Source organism: Lactuca serriola, chromosome 9, assembly GCF_051521515.1.
Source record: "Lactuca serriola cultivar US96UC23 chromosome 9, Lser_US96UC23_V15, whole genome shotgun sequence".
Lineage (NCBI taxonomy): Eukaryota > Viridiplantae > Streptophyta > Magnoliopsida > Asterales > Asteraceae > Lactuca > Lactuca serriola.
The window spans coordinates 91,523,817-91,546,157 of NC_136416.1; the positions used below are offsets into that span (position 1 = coordinate 91,523,817).

Genomic DNA, 22,341 nt, shown 5'->3' on the forward strand with positions numbered 1-22,341 from the left:
TTTATTTTATTAAAAATATTCCATTAAATTTTCATTTATATCTTTAAGGAAATCTTCAATAAAACCTTAATATTTTAAGCAAGTTTATGGTTTAATCTTAACTTTTATTTTTTAAACAGAAAATCCCTAATTATCTTATATTTTGTCCAAATTAATGGAACAATCATTATTTTTTTTTCTTATGACAAATTATTGTATAAAATTAAATAATCAAGACTTTTATATTCAAAAAACAAATGTTTGGATTAAACTATAAACTGACTTAGATTATAACTCGTGTTAAACGAATAAACAAACATAGAAATGTATCTAGATATTGTATAATAATTATTAAAAAACATTTTTATGGTTATTGGTATTATTGAAATGTATAGAAGATACATTGAAATCAATAAATATCAATAATCGTTGAACCTTTTTGTAGACAACATTTTTTATCTTATTAGTAGAACGACATTCTTTGTCGCATATAAGTACCTTCAAAATCATAAATAACTACATTAGTGTAATTTGACGAAAGATTGATGAGTAAAACATTAGGGACAAGACTTTTAGTTTTTTTTTTCTTTAAGAAAATGAATCGTCACTTGAATCTATCACTTCGTTTTAGTGTTAATGTTTCTTATAAAATTTAAATATTCATATATAGGCATATTGGTAAGTTTTAATATTTTATATGAAGAAAGTAATAATTATAATGAGGTAACATTATCTAAGAAATAAATGTTTGAAATATTTTTGGAGGGAAAAAATCGTGATCATAAAAAGAATTTTTACAAAAAAAAATTATAAATTTAGATTGGGTGAGATTATGGATGAAATTACGTGACAAATATTATTTTGGAAGGAATTGTATTTTGTAAGGTATAATACTATGAAAAAATTCGAAATATGTATATTTGTTGTATAAATTTATAAATTTTATTTTTACTATATAAAGATAAAACAAAATAGGCTGGTATGTTATACAAAAAAAAAGTAATCGCTTTGTTTTTATTGTTAATGTTGCTTATATATATATATATATATATATATATATATATATATATATATATATATATATATATATTGGTAAGTTCTATTATTTTATATGAGCAAAATAATAATTATAATTGGACACCATTATCTAAAAATAAATGCATGAAATATTTTTAGAGGGAAAATCGGGATCATTAAAAACATTTATATATGGGAAGTGCAAATTTATATTGGGTGAAGTTATGGATGAAATTAATGATGATTAAATTGGTAGCTTACAATTGAATCCGAATTTACAAAGTTTAAATTTGATAAAAGAAATATGTAAGTTATCAAAATAAATTTTTTTATGGATATAAGAAAAATACAAATTTGAATTTGATAAAGAAACACGTAAGAAATAAATGTTTGAAATATCTTTGGAGGGAAAAATCGGGACCATTAAAAAAAATAATATAAGGAAAATACATTTTTAAATTGATGAAATTATAGATGAAAATAATGACGATTAAATTTCTAGGTTTGTAATCCGATTTTAGAAAGTTTGAATTTGATTAAGGAAACGTGTAAGTCGTCAAAATATAAATTCTTAAATGCGGTGGAAAATATAAAAAAAAGTACATATTAAATTATAAAAAGCCGACACAGTAAAAAAATAAGTTAAAGCAATATAAAAAATATATATCATAATAAATAGAAATAATTTTGTCACATGTTATTTTCTCGTTCATTTTGCCGCCTGATAATTTTTGGTATTTTTGAATTAATTATTTTTCACTTGTCGTTATTCTAATTTTCAATTATTTAAAAAAGTTACTTAATTATATTGTTATATAATCATAAACATGTTATTCTATTTTTCAATTATTTAAAAAAGTTACTTAATTATATTGTTATATAATCATAAACATTCTAGTTAAACGATCCTTCTATAATAAGGTTATTTAATTTAAACCAATATTGACAACCAATATACTTTTTTTTCACTGCATTAAATATTGATAACTATTTTATTTATTTTGATAAAATCATAAAGTATAATTTACCGAATGTTAAATGTTATATGGATTTAATTTTAGTATTAAATATTGACAACTATTTCATTTATTCAAATTAAGTCCTTGGGTTTTCCATGACCGAGATATAACCTTTCAAAGACAGAGATAAATTAGGAAAAATGCTGAAATAAGAGTTTTGGCTTTTTAAATTAAAAAAAAACACATACATACATTGTTATTAACTGAATATGTTAAAAACAAAATAGAAATTGCAACGATCTTAAATCACTCAATGAGAAGCTTTTAGTTCATAATTCTTTCTTCTTGACTCTTTTATCATAGATCTTAAAAATAATCAGAGAATCTATATTGAGAACGAGGCTTAAAAAATTAGTGAAATCGGGAGTGAAGTTTCGAAAATTAGAATTGGGACCGGGTCTAGGGACAAAAATCAAAAGGTATTGTTCATATTTTTTATCTATCTAACTCATTTATGATGTTCTTTAGAAGTAGATTATTTTTTTTTTCTGATTCCCTTTTCCTCGAATTTAGAAGATTAAAGCAACAATATGTCCACCTTCAATCTAGCTTTGCGACTTACATGTTTCTGATTTCAAATTGTCTTCAAGCGTCAAAATCAGTTGTTATTATACATTTTTTATATCCATTTGTACATTTCTGATATTGTTTAGTAGAAAATTAGTTATTTTTTTCATTCTTTATGATCCCTATTTTCTAAAACTCATAAGCATTGAAACAACAATCTATTGACTTTCAATCCATGTTGGAAGTTTAAAGGTATCTGATTTCAGATTTTTTTGAAGCGTCCAAATTTAGAAGGTAACTTATTCATTTCTAATTTTTTTAATTAGAAGAAAATCATAGTTTCTTTCTGATTGTGTAATATAACATTTTGATTTGATTTATGTTTTTTTTACTATTATTTGTAAATGATAGAGGTCTGCTACTTGAGTTTTAAGAGAATGATGATTGCTGTCACAGCCCCGACCGATTACAGACACACCCGGGTTGTGCGCCGATGTCGTGGCTCATAGATATTGATTACGTTAAACAATACACAAAAATATATAACATAAATATCACTTATATTATGGAATAAATATTACATCAAATTATGTTTTTATAGTACCATGAATTTAAATACAAATGGTGCATTGACAATTAGGAATAGCAATAAATGACAATAATAATAATAATAATAATAATAATAATAATAACAACAACAACAACAACAACATCAACATCAACATCAACGCTTCTAGTGATCCCATAGATCTTTCCCCTAATGATAAGCTCTTAATCAAAGTCTTGCATGGCCACCACATACGCTGGCGTAGGTTGTTAGAGGCGTAATTCTGGGTCAATGTGGAGTATGCTGGGCGTACAACTGGGTACACCCGGCCCGTATACTCAGTCAGTTGGGTTTAAGATTTTGGGCTTCGAATTTTGGGCCACCTTTTGGGCTTGAATGATTGGGCCCTTATTGGACTATCTGAGTATAAGTGTGTTGAGCTAAGTGAAGAGTTAGACCTTAGGATAAGGCCCAAGAAGGATTTTGGGCACAGTTTGGAAAATTAGGCCAATTATGGGCCTTAAGTGATTATTTATTTTTGAGCGTTTTTGAATTGAGATTTGGGTCTGGGTCTTAGCCCAACTATGGAAAGGTTAAAGTGGCCATTTACCCTAAGTATGGATTATCAGTCAAGGATTGTAATCCAATTATTAATTGGATGTTTATTTTGTTGTGATAGCGTGGGGGTTTTAGTGAGCCAGCAACCGGAGACTTTTAGTGTGATTTGACAGTGTGATGTGAGTTGTCCACACTATAATTGCAGGTCGAAGGCACCAATGTTGGCCCATTGGATTGATATCGTGTTATGCATGGTATTGTATTGTTATGATCTATTAGATCGGTATCTTGGTAGATAGGATGTCCCTATGCCTAGTGATTTGTAGATCTGTTTGACTGGCTGTAGATTATTATATGATTATCTGTTATATGTGCACATGTTTGATTGGTGGCTGAGGCTTCTCTGCTTTGTGCATAAGCCAATAGGATGGGGCATTCCAACTCGATTGTTGATTGGGCCTGAGGGTATTCCATCTCGAGGATGATTGGACCCATAGTATGTTGGCATTCCAACCTGATGATTGAGGGGCCTAGGGGTATTCCAACCCGATGGTTGATTGGACCCATAGTATGTTGGCATTCTAATCTGGGGTATTCCATCCCGAGGATGACTGGACTCTATGATTGACTGGGTCAAGGGTATTCCAACCCGATGGTTGATTGGGCCCATAATATGTTGTTTCTATATGTGTTATTGTTTGTGTGTCGGTACTTTGGGGGAGTTCACTAAGCTTTGGGCTTACAATTTTGGATTATGTTTCAGGTACCTCAAGGGATCGCGGGAAGGCGAAGGCGTGATTGTGCACCCTCCTCATATTGTTTTTGTGATTTTGGGCAAACTCTGATATTAGACATGTTTTGGAAACTATTTTGTAAACAATGATGATTTTTGGGTTGTTTAAAAAAGTTTAAATTTCTCATGAATTTTACGGTTGTTACAAGGTAGGGGTGGTTATGTGGTGTTCGATCGAGACAAGAAGGAAGGAAATCGTCCGGTGATGGTAAATCTGTCGAGGAAGTTGAAGTTATTGCAACCGGTGATCCTCTGGTCTCATTGTCCTTGTCGTCGAAAGCAAATCGAGGAATATAGGAGGAAGCAGAGGCGGAAATTGGTGGCTATTGTCGACAACAGGGGTGGCAAGGGGGCTGCTCCGGCAGCTCCTCTTGCTTCTTCTTTCCCGACAAAACGCGAAGGAAATGGGTGTTTGGGTGTGGCTTCTCCGTGTGCTCCGGTCAACAGGAAGAAGAGGTGCAAGAGCTTGTTGCCTCTTTGATCTCGCCGGAAAAAGAAAACAACCACCACCAGTGGTGTGTTTCTTGATAGCAAGGAAAAATAAAAGAAAAAGAAAGAGAAAGGAAGGATTGTATATTTCATGATAGCAAGGAAAAATAAAAGAAAAAGAAAGAGAAATGAAGGATTGTATAGAGAACTATTATTATTATTATTATTATTATTATTTTATTATTATTATCTATCACTAGAAGATAAAATAGTTATTTTGCATCAGTCATCCCATTAAGTCAGATATACAATCAAACAACATGGTTTTTTACTCGGTCCGAATTTATTACTCGGATATTTCCAGTCGTTACATTCTCAGTTAACAACTATCAAACATGAGCTATCAAACATGAGCTAAGTTAATTCATGGATTTTGTGTTAGTCAACATTCAAGACCTTGTTAAAATACGAGATATCATATCAGTATTTGTAACAAGAACCTTCTTCACCATCATGATGATTTCTACATCATCTATTTTCATACTCATTTCTCGTTTTATAAACAAGAAAATATCATCTTTGTGCCTTTCTACAAGTAATTTTACATGCCAACATTTTCTATTAATTTTGGAAGTCACGGGAAACCATTAACAGAAAATCCTCCATCCACAAGAATCGTTTGGCCACTGATGTAAGAAGCAGTAGGCATACAAAGGAACGCCACCATTGATGACACTTCATTCGCTTCAGCAATGCGTTTCAAAGGTGTTTTTGATACCAATGTATTTATAAACTCATCATGATTATTAAACAACTACACAACACAAAATAAATTCTTACGATAGGATCAAAAAATGTCAATAAATATAACAATTAAAAAGAAGGCTAGGATTGAGTTATATTACACGTTCCACAAGTGGGGTCCGTAGATAGATGTGTAATTAACATGAACAGAACCTGCAACAGAGGAAATGAACACAATGCTTCCAAATCCAGAAGCTTTTAAAAGAGGATGTGAAAGTTGAGAGATATGGTAACAAGATTCCAAATTGGTAGCCATGATCAGGGAATACTCTTCTGCAGTATATTCCAAACTAGGCTTCACTATGTTGGTCCCAACGTTGTTTATCTATGGTTTTGGAAGTTTGTATAATCATTTGTAAGAATATATACAAATTAGTAACACAAGAATAAATGTGTTTGTTTCAATATATGATCAAACATGATGTATGCAAGAATTCCACGATTTTTTCTAGAAGCTGTTCGCGTTGAGGACGAGAAGCTGCATCACAGACGGATCCGGTGACTGTGAAGCCCTTGGAAGACCATTCTTGTAAGCGGTGGTTGAGCTCAGCCTCGTTGCGAGAGCAGGTGTGTACTGCCGCCCCTAACTCCGCCAGTTCCTCCACCACAGCGTAGCCGATCCCATGTGTACCACCTGTAACGAGAGCCGTCATTCCGGCGAGAGACCATCTGGAGTTTCTAGTTTCTGAACCGCTCTCCGCCGCCGCCGCCGTCGTCATTTTAACAGATTGTTTTGAAATATTGCAGTGGAATATCGATATGTTCGACAAGATGACTGATTTCACTCCTTCCGATTTGTTACAAGCGGATCAGCGTAGTTGCTGTATGGTCCAGATTTTTCCCACTCAATGGACGCCTTTTTTTTTTCCGTGCCTATCACGTATCTTTTTACGTATTTTATTTGAACTTTTTGCATTGCTGTCGTAGGGACCTAAGTAGGGCTCGTTTTTTGGGTAGGACCATAGAATGATAGAATGGGTTGGTTCTAGGGACCATCGGAACCGGATATCCGTTTTTGGAATCGGAACCGCCTCGGAACTGCTGGTTTTGGAACATGAACCGTTTAAGGTTCCGGTTCCTAAACTTATGGAACCGCCTTAAGTGGTTCCAGTTCCGGTTCTCGTATTTTCGGAACCGCTACCCGTTGGGTACCCGCCGGAACCGGTTTATATATATATATATATATATATATATATATGTGTGTGTGTGTGTGTGTGTGTGTGTGTGTGTGTTACTTAGATCGGTTTAGAATATATTGGTCCGATTTTGTCCGTCTTATTTGGATCGAACTAAATTGCGGTTTTGTCGATAAAAGTTAACAAAGTTAATGTGACCGGGTTATCCGCTCCTGGAACCGGAATCGCCGGTTCCAGGACTGGTTCCAAACATTTAAGAACTGCCTAGAGCGGTTCCGGTTTCGGTTCTAACTTTCTAGGAACCGCCGGTTCCGGTTCTGGTTCCAGTTCTCGCCAAATGAGGAAGGTATCCGCCTATGCTCATCCCTAGTTGGTTCGATCTTATCCTACCTTTCATTGATTTTTTTATTTAATTATATATTTATTTTTGTAAATGAAACTTTTTTTACCACTTTATATCTTTACGTTTTTTTAATTTAATGTTTATCATTTTGTATTGTAACTTATGTTTAATATTTTGAAGTTTTTATATCGTTTGAACAAAAAATTGAATGTTTGAATTTTTTTTCATGTTTTAAAATTATAAATTAAAATTATGTTCTATTTTGTGGGATCTTGGGATCTCGATCCCGACTTTACAATTCTGATATTACAAACCCAAAAACGATCATACGTATGATCCCGATCTTGACAACCTTGCAAATTGTCTATTTGTTTTATTAAAAAATATTCCATTAAACTCTTTTTTTTATATATAATTAACCATAATCTTATTTTTATACATATCGACTACTGAATTCTTTTATTCTAATTTTATTAAAAAAATGACTATGCTTGGTATCAAAACTTGAAACCTCAACCAAGGGAAGTGCCAATTGTACCACTAAGCCAATATGCCCACCAGGCCAATATTCGTTTTCAATTTTTAATCTTCTTTAATATGATATTCCACTCGTACCAAAATTATTATCCACACACGAAAAATATACATATTACGAAAACATTAATTACCACTAATTTTATTAAATAAAATGACAATTGTACAATTTTCTTTAATTTAATTACATCTTTTTGTTACATTTAATTTAATGATAGGTTAACAAATAATTGAGGGTATTTTAGTAAATGTGATATGTGTTTTTAAAAATATACTATTATTTTGGAATAAACCAAAAAGGAAACATGAACTATTAATATGGGACGGATGAAGTATATTGTTAGAAGATCTGTTAAACGTTATAGGAAAAATAATAATAACGGAGACAAGAATCGAACGGACGTGGGTCTCTTTATAATTAGGACCGGTCCAAGCCGATTTCAAACTCCGGACAAATAAAAAAGATATGGCTTTTACGTTAAAAAAAGTAGTGAAGGAAAGTGCATGTTTTTTTTGTTTTGTTTTTCTTGAATGGGGCCTTCTGATAAATTTATCCTTAAATCGTTTTTGTAATTTTAGTTGTTTGGTTTTTTTGTTTTTGATTTTTCCTTTTTCTAGTACCAGATACATATTTATTAAGCAAAATGTTATTATTTTAAACTTATAAAACAATTAGAAAAAAAATAAGTAAAGGAAATGAAATCACTTGGCTTTTAACCGTTGTCTAGGACCCAACAACAGTGATTTCAAAACTTGTGATGTTGAAGTTTCAAGTTTCAACAAGAATTTCAAAAAGAAAATGCTTAAATTAGTTTTTTTTTTTTATCAAAAAACTAACATGAAAGAATTAAAGAACAATAACGAAATCTTACAATTTATACGAATCATAAATTTGAATCAACAATTCTGCTTGAAATCATATTAACACGAATACAAGATTGATAGGATGCGTGAATTAAGATTATCACAATCGGTGTATTGAGAAATATTGAAATCGGAAATCAGACTAACACGAATACAAGATTGATAGGATGCGTGAATTAAGATTATCATAATCGATGTATTGAGAAATATTGAAATCAGAAATCAGAACATCAAAATTCAAATCGAAAATAAAAAATCAGAAGGATGTGTGAAAAACCGTAATCGATTTATTGTGATTTGTGAATCGATTTTTTATTAAGGGTTTAAAAAACCATAATTAATATCCATATAGTCATTCTATCGATGGTAGTGAGAGGCCAAATGATATTATTATTTTAGAAGAATTATATGTCTCTTAGTCATCCATACTAATTTTTGTTTTGGCTCTATGTTTTTTCCTTCCTCCGCTCAGCCGCTATACACAATATTTTAAAGTTTTTTTTTTCCATTACTAACATAATAAGATATATAAAAATGAGAACCTACAAATGTTTCTATAATTCGAAGTATAAATATATTACTCTTTAGCCCAAGAAAAATAGGAAAAATAAATTGAATTATCTGTAAATCGTAAAAATGAGTACGCCAAAACACACACACACACACACACACACACACACATATATATATATATATATATATATATATAGTACAAGTCATCCCGATCACAAAAATATAACTTTCGTAGAAATTTTACTCTGTATGAATTAGATATGATTTTTATAAGATATAAAAGTAAGTTGCGTACAAGGAATGTGTGACATAAGAAGCTACAAAGAAAATGGTTGACCTTTAGCTAAAGTGACCAAAAGGAGAATCATAGTACTCTTTAAGATAATAATTTTGAGAAAAAAAAGAATGTCAATAACAGAGTTCGTACGAGAGAGTTATGATTTTAGCAAAATGATTTAATTCTATAAAAATATGGATGAAAAAATAAAGTAAGAATTAGTTGTTAGGGTCTAAAGGAAATTTTTAGATCTCGTCGAGAGTTTTCTGGGGATATAAAGAACGTCAAAAACGGAGTTCGTATGAAGAAGTTACAGAATTTACAAAATCTGTGTTTTGTTAATTATTCTGTTAGGTGTGGAAATTGAATCGGAGTATATATATGACTTCTTCCTCTTGAAGGCTCTTCAAGACTCGACCGATGCCTGATCCATCCTTACTTGATGCTCTATCTGTGTGTAGCATCTAGGTTTCCTCAGGCCTTGTCTTATCTTGCAAGCCGGTGGGAGTTTAGCTTTAAGGTGGATGTTGTACGTCTTTTGGTATTTATGTCAAGAAGTTGTTGTTGGTTCAAGGAAAATATTCAATATCATGTTCCCCCACCTTAATTACTTATTTAGCTCGCCTTCCCGGTTTAGGCTTGAGGAGTATTTTCTTAATGGGTTGACTCTTCAGTACCTCGAGATTCTTTGTGATTGTTTCCTTGCGACTCGAATTTGCATTTCCAAGACAAAAGAATACACAAGCAGAAAGTTAGAGTTTTCCATAATTTCTTGGTATGTCAACTTTGACCATTTTTTCTACAAATCCGTTTTTTTTTTTTTTTTTTTTTTTTTTTTTTTTTCAAATTGACCTTCTTTCTTCCATGCATAAATTTTGTGTTTTGTTACTAAAGAAACCAGGTAGAAAGTGCAAAATTTGGCAACGGGTTGATGAAGAGCATGCTAGACTGAACCACGTATGACAATCATTAATGAAGTGTTCAAGATGGATAAAAAAGAGGAGCAACTATGCAAAGTTCATTTTCATGTTACTTTTTGTGTCTCTTTCCAACAAGTATTAAATTTGATAGTTTAATATCTTGATAAATTTTGATTATATGTTGTTGAAAATAAAACATTGAAACGCTATCTCTCTCTCTCTCTTCGGCATGAGGATTTTCATTTGAAACGCTAAATGACAGCTGAAACCCTGAAAACTAGAAGGGTGGCGACTAAAACCCTAAATACAAGCACACACGAAACCCTAGTGACGCACCATCTTCGATATGTTTTGTCATCCATCATTTCGTCTTCGGATCTGACAATGATTTTAGGGGTGATGAAATGATTCAAGTTTAGGTTTAGGTTTCATAGTAGAAAGTGATTCAGGTGGTGGTGAAGGGAATTAAAACACTGATAAGGGCTTCAGATCGACGGTGAGAGGGATAATCGGAAAAAGACAACTGTGGCGGTGCTCTTTCAGATCTTCACAGGGCTGCTAGGTAGCTGCTGAAGGCCATCAGACGGAGATATATTGACGGTGGCCATGAGCGGCGATGACATGGATTAGATATCCAAAAAACCCCCACATTGGAAACATTCATGGAGTCGATTTTCAAAAACTCACCCCTCGTTATTTTTCAGAAATTTTCAAAAACATCCATGAAGTCGATTTCCTGGGTTTTCATCATTGCTTTATGGGTTTTTGAGAGGCGATGTTGGAATCATGGAGATTAGATCCAAAAACATCAGAATCTGGTATACACAAACCCATCTTGATTAAGAAGGAAGATATGAAGAAGATGAACTGTTCTTGGGTAAAAGGAAAAAAAATATGGGGGAATACGGTGGAGAGAGAGAGTATTTTACTTTTGTTTCATTTTTTATTGTTTTTTAGTTGTTGTAATAAAAGAAAAATGGAAAATAAAATAATAAAGGGCAAATCCGTCATTATAAAAAAGTTGATAGAAAATTGGACCAAACTCGCAACAAAACGAAACTATTGGACCATTCTTGCAAGCCAAACCCATTTTGGACCAAAGTTGCTAGTTTTGACATACCTTAGGGACCATTCTTGCAATTTTGTCTATAATTTAGAAAAAAAAAAATTTAGGCCCACCTAATCGCACCTCACCTCCTATATCAAACTCCTCTTCTATGTTTCTATCAAGTCACTAAATATTCGTCAAATAGTGTGTTTGACACAAAACGTTTGAAAGTGTTTGGAGCTTATAGCTTCTAACAATTGATAAAACATTTCATTTTAAACAAAAAAAAATTTTGACACTATAAGTTTTTAGAATTTAGTTTAAATAAAACATTTCAAATCTAAAAGTTGCCTCATATAGCGTTTAACAAAAAACTATCAGTTAGTTTTGCAAAACAAGTTTCCAACTCTCTCTCTCTCTCTCTCTCTCTCTCTCTCTCTCTCTCTCTAGAAACACAAACACCTCTCCTCTACCTACCCCACCCCTTGCTAAAATCGAACCATAACCCAGACCACCATTGCCGTTTTTTCGATCAACATATGTTTTACGTGTGTTGTTCACTAATCACCCCATTCTTTCACAACTGGATCCATATCTTAGGTATGTATATCGGTCATTTCAGTTAATTATTCCAACGAAAAAAAAGTAACAACCAGCCAAACTTCAAATAATTCATTTCATTTGATTGTTCCAACAAAAAAAAATGGGAACCAACGAGCCTTCTTTTCAACGAGAGTTGTGAGATTGAGCGAAATAAATGTAGAAGGAAGGAGTTGTTCAATTTTTGGTGTTTTCCATAATAGGATTTTGATGGGGTTGTTGTCAGTTGTGCAGAAGACCAACTTTGATGGTGGTGAAATATATAAGGTGTGCATTCGGCCATAAGGTTTAGGGGAAAGATGAGATAGATACATGAAAAGAGGAAAGTGGAAAGGGTAAAGATGGAGGGGAACATTGTTAAGGTAGGATCTTCACGTATCATAATAACATAACTATTTAAAAAGAAATTAAAAGTAAAATAATCATTTTCATTCAAACCTCACCAAAATTGAAACAAATTTTAACCACATGGGTCAAAGTTAAAAATTAAGTTGAGGATAAAACATGTATTTGACCCCAAATGACACGGACGATTATGTAATTTACTAAATTTACTAAATTCTTAATAATAATTAGACAAACATCCAAATTTAAACCACATTAATACAATTTAACAATTTAAATGTAAAACACACACACACAAACAAACTAAACGGATGAACAATAAAACAAATACAATTAAATTAACGATCACTGTTTTAGCAATATAAACAAATTAACAAAATATGTAATATGTATTATTGACAAACATGACACATCTAATTAGCATGCGCATATACTCATTTAGGCAGTAAACTAATATATAAATTAACACAATTCATTTCCTTTATGCTTTTACCCTTGTTACAGAAAGAATAAAAGAGAATTATAGTTACCACCCAAGCTTCTTCACATCAACATAACAAAAAAGAACTCGTCGAGCATTTTGTATGTTATGCGAAACCATTAACTGAAAATCCTCCATCAACAACAATTGTTTGGCCAGTGATATAAGAAGCAACAGGCATGCAAAGAAACGCCACCATTGATGAAACTTCATTTGCTTCTGCAACGCGTTTTAGAGGAGTTCTAGATACCACTCTATCTAAAAGCTCCTTATTACCTAGCAACTAAACAAAAGAAAATTTACATGGCTTATCTATAAATTTTAAAGAAAGAATGGTAGAATCATCGATGGATGTATATTAATATTACATGTTCGACAAGCGGGGTTCTTGTGAACCATGGTGATACACTATTACTCCGAATGTTATCTTTAGCCCATTCACATGCTAGATTCTTTGCAAGCTGATTCATTGCACCTGTAAACACAAAATCGAAGTTAAAACCCCTATAATTATAGTCTCACACAACACCAAATATGATTAGGGATAATGGATAATCTTACCTTTAGTGGCTCCATAGATAGATCCAGAAAAAACATGAGTAGAACCTGCAACAGATGAAATGAACACAATGCTTCCAAATCCAGAAGCTTTTAAAAGAGAATGTGAAAGTTGAGAGATATGGTAACAAGATTCCAAATTGGTAGCCATGATCAGGGAATACTCTTCTGCAGTATACTCCGTAGTAGGTTTCATTATGTTCATCCCAACATTGTTTATCTACAATAAGTAAAAGGATCTATACATTATATATAGTAGCTTTCTTTACGTTTATCATAATAACGAAACAGAAAATCGTTCAAAACAGCAAGCAAAAAGAAATTAATTACTAAGATATTGAGCTTTCCATTGAAGATAGTGGAGACTTTTTTTAAAAGATGTTCACGTTGAGGACGAGAGGCTGCATTGCAGACGGATCCGGTGACTGTGAAGCCCTTGGAAGACCATTCCTGTAAGCGTTGGTTGAGCTCAGCCTCGTTGCGAGAGCAGGTGTGTACTGCCGCCCCTAACTCCGCCAGTTCCTCCACCACAGCGTAGCCGATCCCATGTGTTCCACCTGTGACGAGGGCAGTCATTCCAGCGAGAGACCATCTGGGATTTGTAGTTGCAGAAAGGCTCTCCGGCGTAGTCGTTTTGATCATATCTGTGGAACAGGGACAAAGGATTTGTAATGAGAGACGAAATTAGTTTCGCAATTAGTAAGAAAAAGAGTAATGAAATACAATTTAAGTAAACCAAATAAAAAAACACAAATACTACAATTAACAATTAGCGATAGGTCGAGATCATTTAAAGAACTTAACACAACTTAAAATAATTAGAATATGGTTGTCTTTCATTGTCAAAAGATATGCGATATAGATGAAAATGCAAATAATAATTTCTTTAATTTTTATTAGCTTATCGCTCTATAAATATTTAATTAGTTTTTATAGATTAAGACTTGATGCAAATATAACAAAATGTTTATAATTTGTTCATTTTCTATTTATTCATGCCCCTTGAACGAATTTCTTCGATTGCTTGCAACAAACAAAAACACCTTATCACCAACCCTTGGACAATCACACTATCAAGTAATGCCGGGGACGACGATATTACCGGAGACAAAGACATTAGCGACGACATAAGAAATACGCCGCCACTAATGCTCATGTGGTCGGTAATACCATCGTTGATACTACTACAAAACCACGATTTGCATCTTTTTTCACAGCTGCATCCTAGCCATCGATCTCACATTCAATCCAACAATCACTTGTGATCATCCGTACAATAGCAATAGCTATGACATAGTCGCCGCTGATGCCCTAAAAAATGACCGCGAAATGTTCCTTCCATTTACCATAAAATGTTGATGCTATTGATCATCGCTGCTAAAGCATGATTGATAAAATCAGTCTAATTGTCGGCTTTCTCAGTTTTCGTGGATCACCTCTTTTCCTCTCCGGCAATTATAACGCTCATCAGTCCAATCGAGTGGAATTTTACTGATTTCACCGGTCGAGTATCGATTATCTGAAGAAAATAATCGAGATTATCTTATATTCTCTTATGTTTATTTTATCCTTCTTTTATTCCTAGTTTCTTGGTAGGATTATAATTTGTTTTCATATATATATATATATATATATATATATATATATATATATATATATATATATATATATAATCGATTAAATAAGAAGATAGAACCTGAAATCAATTGTTCCAGTTGAACCTTATTACGTTTTTTATTTGGTATCACAGCGGGTCCTCTAATCCGCTAAAATCACAAACCAGAAACCTCCATGGCTGGATCAACAGATGGCATCGAAAGGTGTGGGAAAGAAAAAGCCAAGAACACTTCTTCTGATCCAGACTCGCCATAATACATTCACCCCATTGATTATCCCCGTCAGATGCATGTGAATGATTATTTAAACGACAACAGCTACGCAGACTCGTCTTAGGAGATGAGTAACTTCCTTATCGCCAAAAATAGGGTTGGCTTCATCGATGGAACTCTTCCAAAACTGCTAGAGGATGCATAAGACTGCAGAGCATGGTTGCGCAGTGACGCCATCGTCAAGGGATGGATCACGACTGCCATGGAAAAAGAAATCAGAAATAGTGTATAGTACGCAAGGATTGCTAGACAGATTTGGGAAGACCTCCAAGAAAGATTTGGGAAAAAAAAGTGCTCCAAGGGCTTATGAGAACTCTAACAACTATAAGACAAGACAATCAATCTGTTTCTTCCTACTTCACAATGATGAGGGGTATATGGGATGAAATTGAATCTATTTCACCTCCAACAACATGTACTTGCAATAAATGTTCCTGCAACTTAGGAAAAAGACTCATGGAGTCCAAAGAAAAGGAACGCATATACGAATTCTGATGGGTCTTGATGACAGTTTTGGGACCATAAAAACCCAAATTCTCAGCACCAAACCCATACCAAGTTTGGAAATGTCTACCATTTAGTAAGTAGCTGAAGACGAACAACAAAAGAACACCATCACAATAAAGAAAATGGCGGTGAAGGAAGCAACTTATCAGATACGAGCACCATTGAAAATTAAAGCCAACTACCCAGGAAAACGCATCATTCGTGAAGGCCTGAAGTGTAAGAACTGCAATAAAGTCGGATATACGATCGATGGATGTTTTGAAAAGATCAGGTATCCTGACTGGTGGGAAAATCGACAACGAAGGGCTCCAAACAATCAAAAGAAACTGATAAACCTGAAACCCAAAGGTCTTGCAGTTGGAATCGAATTCACCCCCATTCCTAGGCTTAATGTCAAACAATATAAGAAATTGTTGCAATAATTAAGCAATGAAACTAAGCATGAAGCTAACATGGCTGGTAGGATAAGTTTTCATCGGTCGTGGGTCATCAACTCCAGAGCAACTGAACATATCTCTTATGATGATTCTGTCTTAATCAATTTAAAGGAATCACCTGATGGTGCTCCTGTTAAGATACTAAATGGTGACAATGTCCATGTTCAAGGAATATGGAGTTCTTGCTTGCCAAGTGATTTGAGTGTCGATAATGTCCTTTACATACCAGATTACAAATACAACATATTGTCTATTAGTAAATTCACCAAAAATCACAATTGTTTTGTAACGTTTTTTTCGGATTTTTGTTACATACAGGACTTACAGTTGAGGAAACTAATAGGCATGGGGAGGTGTAAGGATGGTCTTTACAACGTGGAAGATATGGATGCAAGCATCAAATCAATAGCAATCAAAGTTGATACAAAAAGTTGGCATAGAAGGTTGGGACATGTTTCAAATTCTAGACTTCAAAATATCAGTTTTTTAATACTATAGGAGAAATAGATCATTGTGATTCATGTATTAAAGCTAAACAAACCATATTACCATTTCAAGTCAGTTTTATTAAAACTTCTGCTCCTCTTGACTTGATTCACTGTGATATATGGTGGGGGGGTATTGGGTTCCTTCGCTTTCTAGAGCCTGATACTTTCTCACAATTGTTGATGATTATAGCCATTCCACTTGGGTTGATTTGTTAAAACACAAATTATATGCAAGCTCAAGTCTTGTAACCTTATACAAAATGATTGAGACCCAATTTGAATTAAAAATCAAAAGAATTAAGAGTGATAATATGGGAGAGTTTGTTTCAAAAAATATGCATAAATTCTATGAAGAACATGGGATTTTACTTGAAACTTCATGCTTCCATACCCCACAACAGAATGGAATCGTTGAAAGGAAACATAAGCACCTCTTAGAGATAGCTAGAGCTTTACGTTTTCAAGCTAGTCTTCCTATCGAGTTTTGGGGAGAATGTGTTCTTACGACAACTTACATCATAAATACATTACCTTCTCAGTCCATCCAAAATATAACCCCATATGATGTTCTTTTCAAAATTAAGCCTCTGTATGATCTTATGAAAGTTTTGGGTTGCTTGTTATATGTCACAGAAAATAAAGCTGGAAAGGACAAGTTTGAAGAAAGGGGGAGGCCTTGTGTTTTCATAGGATATCCGATATCCACAAGGACAAAAAGGGTATCAAGTTTTTGATTTCCAAAAAAAGGATCACTGTTTCTCGAGATGTGAAGTTCATAAAAAGCATCTTTCGTTTGCATAATATTGAAGAGTACAACATCAAAGATGAAAATCGAAACAGGAACCATGTAGGTTCAAATCCTCTTGATGATACTTATGATGATGAGACAGATACCATTCTTGATACTACTGATCACGTGCATGTTGTTGATCATCCGGTTCCAAACAACAATTCAAGTGCTTCTACTAGCCCACAACGCAGCTCAACTAGGACGTGTTCTACTGGCGAGTCTACATCGGCCCAAGCCAATCATTCTGATGTCGGCCCAACCCATCATCCAGCCCAAAGCACTCATCCTGAATGAACTCGAACCAATCTTGTACGTCTGCAAGAATTTGAAGTTGATTTGCCACCTTCCATTGACCATTCTCACTCCCATGTGAACACGACTTCTTAGACGATACACCATTTATCACACTTTGTGTCTTATAAAAGTTTTACTAACTCCCACAAATCTTACTTAACTGCCATATCTTTTCAAGATAAGCCCAAACACTTTTCTAAAGCGGTTAAAAGTCAGCATTCGAGGGATGCTATGCAAAGGGAGATTTAAGCTCTTGAAAATAACAACATGTGGACATTGATAAATTTGCCATACGGAAAGAAAGATATCGAATCAATGTGGGTTTAAAAAATCAAATACAAATCGATTGGTGAAGTAGAGCGCTACAAGGCAAGTCTAATTGCAAAGGGTTTCACCCAAATTGAAGGCATTGGCTTTAATGAGATGTTTGCACCGGTTGTTAAGCTAGTGACAGTCATAACCATATTATCAATTGTTGTTCAAAAACGATGGATGATTCACCAACTCCATGTAAATAACGCCTTTTTACATAGAGATTTAAATGAAGAAGTATATATGAAGCTTCCACAAGGTTTTGCAAAGGAAGGGGATACGCGAGTTTGTTGTCTACGAAAGTCTTTGTATGGTTTATGACAAGCCTCACGAAATTGGTACAATAAATTCACTGGAGCTCTTCTCTAAATTGGTTTCAAGCATTCTAAGGTTGATTGCTCACTTTTTTTATTCAAAGAAAAGGATATTTTTATTTCAGCTCTTATCTATGTTGGCAATGTTATTCATTTGGGGAATAATGATCGTCACATTGCTAAAATTAAAACTTTTCTCGACAGCAAGTTCAGTATCAAAGACTTGGGAACGTTGAAATATTTTCTTGGAATTGAAGTGGCACGAACACCGGATGGAATGGTTCTTAGCCAAAGGAAGTATACTCCTGATATACTTGTTGGCAGCAGTTTGGAAGGGTGTTGTGACATACCCAAAATCACGGCTAGAAAAGACCGATTTAATTTATGCTTTTAAACTAATTTTCAGAGTAATCCTTTAATTTAAAAAAGTTGCGGAATTTGTTCCCAAAACAAAATATGATAAATATAATTTATCAAAGCATTCCTTAAAGGATGTATTTTCATTATATATCAAAACTCGGGATGTCATGTTCCGATACAGACACAAAAGCATAAACGGCATATTATAAGCCTTACAACAATTATACACAACTACTAGCCTATAAACAAAATATCTTCACAAGTTGTCCAACTTATGCTCTCGCGCCACTACCTGTAATACAAATAAAACTGAGTGGGTCAGGCTTGGGAACCTGGTGAGCATATAGGGTTTTCAACCCACAATAATTAATTATATTTAATTTCACCAACCAACGATAACCCGATTACCCATTCTCGTTATCCTCACCTTACGTCCCTATGATAACAACTATTACAAAGGACCTAATCTAGGATTTTCATCGGGACGGACATTACTGCAAAGGGGTTTCCTCAACAATAGTTGTCCTAAAGGAAACCATGAGGGGGATAGAGTACACCGGTGAACACATCGTTCACAACACCTACAGGTTATGAACCTACCAGCGTTCCACTGCACTGTCTAGAAAGAGTCTGTGGTCGTCATCCATACTCCGCTAGATGACTAGATCAAAAACAACATCGAGTTCATTTTATTTCATCACACAACAACTGTCTACCCATGTTCTACCCAACATATTAGTAGATAAAAATATATACATTTATATACAACTTAAAACCTCTACAAATCATTCATTCAACAATTATTTCAAATAAGCAAATAATATACAAACACATAACACGTATTTTGTAGAGAATACTTCGTATCTATGTGTTAGAAGAAAAGGAATATACACTCACTTGATAAGACGATGCTCGGACAGCACTACGGCTCTTAAAATAATAATCTTCGATGAAACCGGGATATCTTCCAAAAACCGGGCTTCTCACGGGCAGAGTTTCGGCTCGACAACTCTATTTCTCGGGATCTTCGGGGCTTCGGGACTTGCTTCGAGTGTCGGGATGATACCGGGGGTTCAGGGTATAACTTTCACGCAAAACGAGGCAATAACGAGTGAGAGAGAAGAATTTGAGCAATAAAACTCGACAACCCACGACATCTATTTATAGGGTTGGAGTTGGTCTCGAACACAGGGCGTTCCCTAAAGGAACGTTGGGCGTTCCCTTCGAACACGGCGCGTAGGAGCGGGGTTCTGTCTTATCTCTTATCTGTTTGATGCGGCATCGACGTGGCCAATCTGGGGCCAAGTAACGAACGCGGGGCGTTCCCTTTTGGGATGCGCGCCTCGAACTTCAGAAAATCATAACTCTCGCATTCGATCTCCGTTTTCGACGTTCTTTATACCCACGCGTAGGTGAGATTATGCTCTACAGCTCTTGTTTAGACTCCATCGGCTAATTTTGACTTTATTTTTATTATATTATTTTTAGTAGGCCGGGACAGGAAAACTCCATTAGAAATTCATAACTTCTTCATCTGATGTCCGTTTTTGTTTGTCTTTTCACCGTTGGACTACTATCAACGAGATCTTCAATTATCGTTTAGATTGTTCCGGCTAGAAACCACTCGATCTCATATTCGAACTTTGGGTTGCATACTGCTAAGTCGAAAATTCGAAAAATCATAATTTCCTTATACGAAGTCAGATTTAGACGTTTTTTTATGTACACTCTCGGTTTAACGTATTCTACGACTTTTGTTTAGATCATTAAGGCTAAATATCGCTCTATCGTAAATTTACTATTTACGTCACGCAGTGTCGTACCGGTTCTGTCGCGAAACTTCGACATGTCATAACTTCTTCGTTATAACTCGGATTTCGGCATTCTTTATATATTCGGAACCCTTGTCACGACCACTACAACTTCCTTCATAGATATTGGGCTTATCTAATATTTTATTACTACACTTATTTTTATTCTTAATTCATTTAAGTCATACAATTAAGCATAAAACACATAATACTCAAATAATACATTCTTATTATTTCAAAACGAGTTACAAAGGTTAACCTAGACTATTACATCAACATTAATGCCTAGCCTAGAAACACAGGCGTTACAGGTGTAGACCAAGGTTTTTTTTTCCTATGGAACATAATATTCGTCTTACTACTAATGTTGGGAAGTATAGGCGGCTTATTGGTCGTCTTCTGTACCTACAAGTCACCGACCTGACATAACGTTTGCATTAAATACGTTCAACCAATTTGTTGCGACAAATCATTGGAACGCAGCTCTCCGTGTGTTGTGATACCTTAAAGCCACTCCTGGTCAAGGGATTTTCCTTCCGGTCGATGGTGATTTAATGTTGGTTACATATTGTGATTATGATTGGCTTGGTTGCCCTTTACGAGACGTTCAAAGGCCGGTTATTTTATTACTCTTGGAGGTGCTCCAATCTTTTGGAAGACAAAGAAGCAATTCGTAGTGTCTCGCTCTTCTGCTGAAGCTGAGTATCGATCCATGGCCACTAAAGTGCATGAAATTTTATGGCTTCGTTTGTTGTTAAAGGACCTTCAAGCTCCTCAAATGGCTGCTACTCAACTTTATTATGATAATCAAGCTACACGACATATTGCTAACAACCCGATATTTCACGAACGCACTCAACATGGGAAGATGGATCGGTATTTCATTCGTGAGCGAGTTCAGTCCAAAGAAATATTTCGAGTTGATATCCACACTAAAGATCAACTAACAGCATAGCTTTTTACTAAACCTCTTGGGACGGACATATTTCGTTCTCTACCGGGCAAGATGGGCGTTCGTGATCTTCACGTTCACGTTCCATCTGGAGGGGGAGTGAAGAAAATAATCGAGATTATCTTATCTTTTCTTATGTTTATCTTATCCTTCTTTTATTCCTAGTTTCTTGGTTGGATTATAATTTGTTTTCATATATATATCCGTTTGGATATTTTGATGTATATAGATTCTTTATCGATTAAATTAGAAGATAGAAACTGTAATCAATTGTTCCAGTTGAACCTTATTTCGTTTTCTATAATTATCACCACCCACAAACATGAACATCATCAGGGTGTTTTTGCCGGCGATTTTGGGTCCTTTTCGACGATTTTAGGGCTTTTTTCCGATGTTGTTGATAATTTAGTTTTAGTATGATTATAAAACCCTTGGACAACAATAAACCCTAAGAGGTTCTAGAGAATTTTTTGTTGAAGTTTTTTTCACTAAAAACTTCAAATGAAAACATTCATTTTATCCGCATGAGATCAGTTAGTTTTTTTAGAGCCCTTATATAAGTTATCCATTTACATTTTGTTGAAAACTTATGAGGCCATCAAATTATTGAAATTTTTTTTACAATAGTTTGTTAATTAATATGTTTTATGAAATAACATGGCTTTTAAAAAAACTCACCCACTAGTTTTTCAATTTTCATGAATATTTGGGGGTTGAAAAACTCTAAAAAGGCTTATAATTTGAATTCATTAGAAGTCAAAATTAGGTAGATATTACTTAAATATTCTTCTGAAGAATAACATCTAAGTTACTACAAAAACTCACCTATATATCTTAATATCCAACAAGTACAAATGATGAATATAGAGAACGGGATAATGACTTAAAAGGATAATATATTTTTTGATTTGTACA

At 34.0% G+C, this 22,341-nt stretch overlaps 1 protein-coding gene across 2 annotated transcripts; it reads right to left on the reverse strand.

Annotated features, from left to right (window-relative positions):
* Positions 1–12,603: 12,603 nt before the first annotated feature.
* Positions 12,604–14,017, reverse strand: LOC145074872 (tropinone reductase homolog At5g06060-like). Of its 2 annotated transcripts, none has more exons than XM_079021200.1 (4): positions 13,639–14,017; positions 13,276–13,492; positions 13,083–13,189; positions 12,604–12,997 (listed from the first exon to the last, which is right to left on the reverse strand). In XM_079021200.1, the coding sequence occupies exons 1-4, from the start codon at positions 13,912–13,914 to the stop codon at positions 12,821–12,823; spliced, it is 777 nt and encodes a 258-aa protein (XP_078877326.1). In that variant the 5' UTR covers positions 13,915–14,017; the 3' UTR covers positions 12,604–12,820. The 2 variants fall into 2 exon arrangements, with proteins under 2 accessions (XP_078877326.1, XP_078877325.1); XM_079021199.1 differs by having other exon boundaries at positions 13,603–14,017.
* Positions 14,018–22,341: the final 8,324 nt, after the last annotated feature.

Excerpts from the sequence above, each read along its gene's own strand:
- LOC145074872 (XM_079021199.1), bottom strand. The coding sequence starts at position 13,914 with ATGATCAAAACGACTACGCCGGAGAGCCTTTCTGCAACTACAAATCCC. Across the intron at positions 13,493-13,602 it reads ATGGAAAGCTCAATATCTTA|ATAAACAATGTTGGGATGAA; the intron begins GTAATTAATTTC and ends TACTTATTGTAG. Across the intron at positions 13,190-13,275 it reads TATCTATGGAGCCACTAAAG|GTGCAATGAATCAGCTTGCA; the intron begins GTAAGATTATCC and ends TTGTGTTTACAG.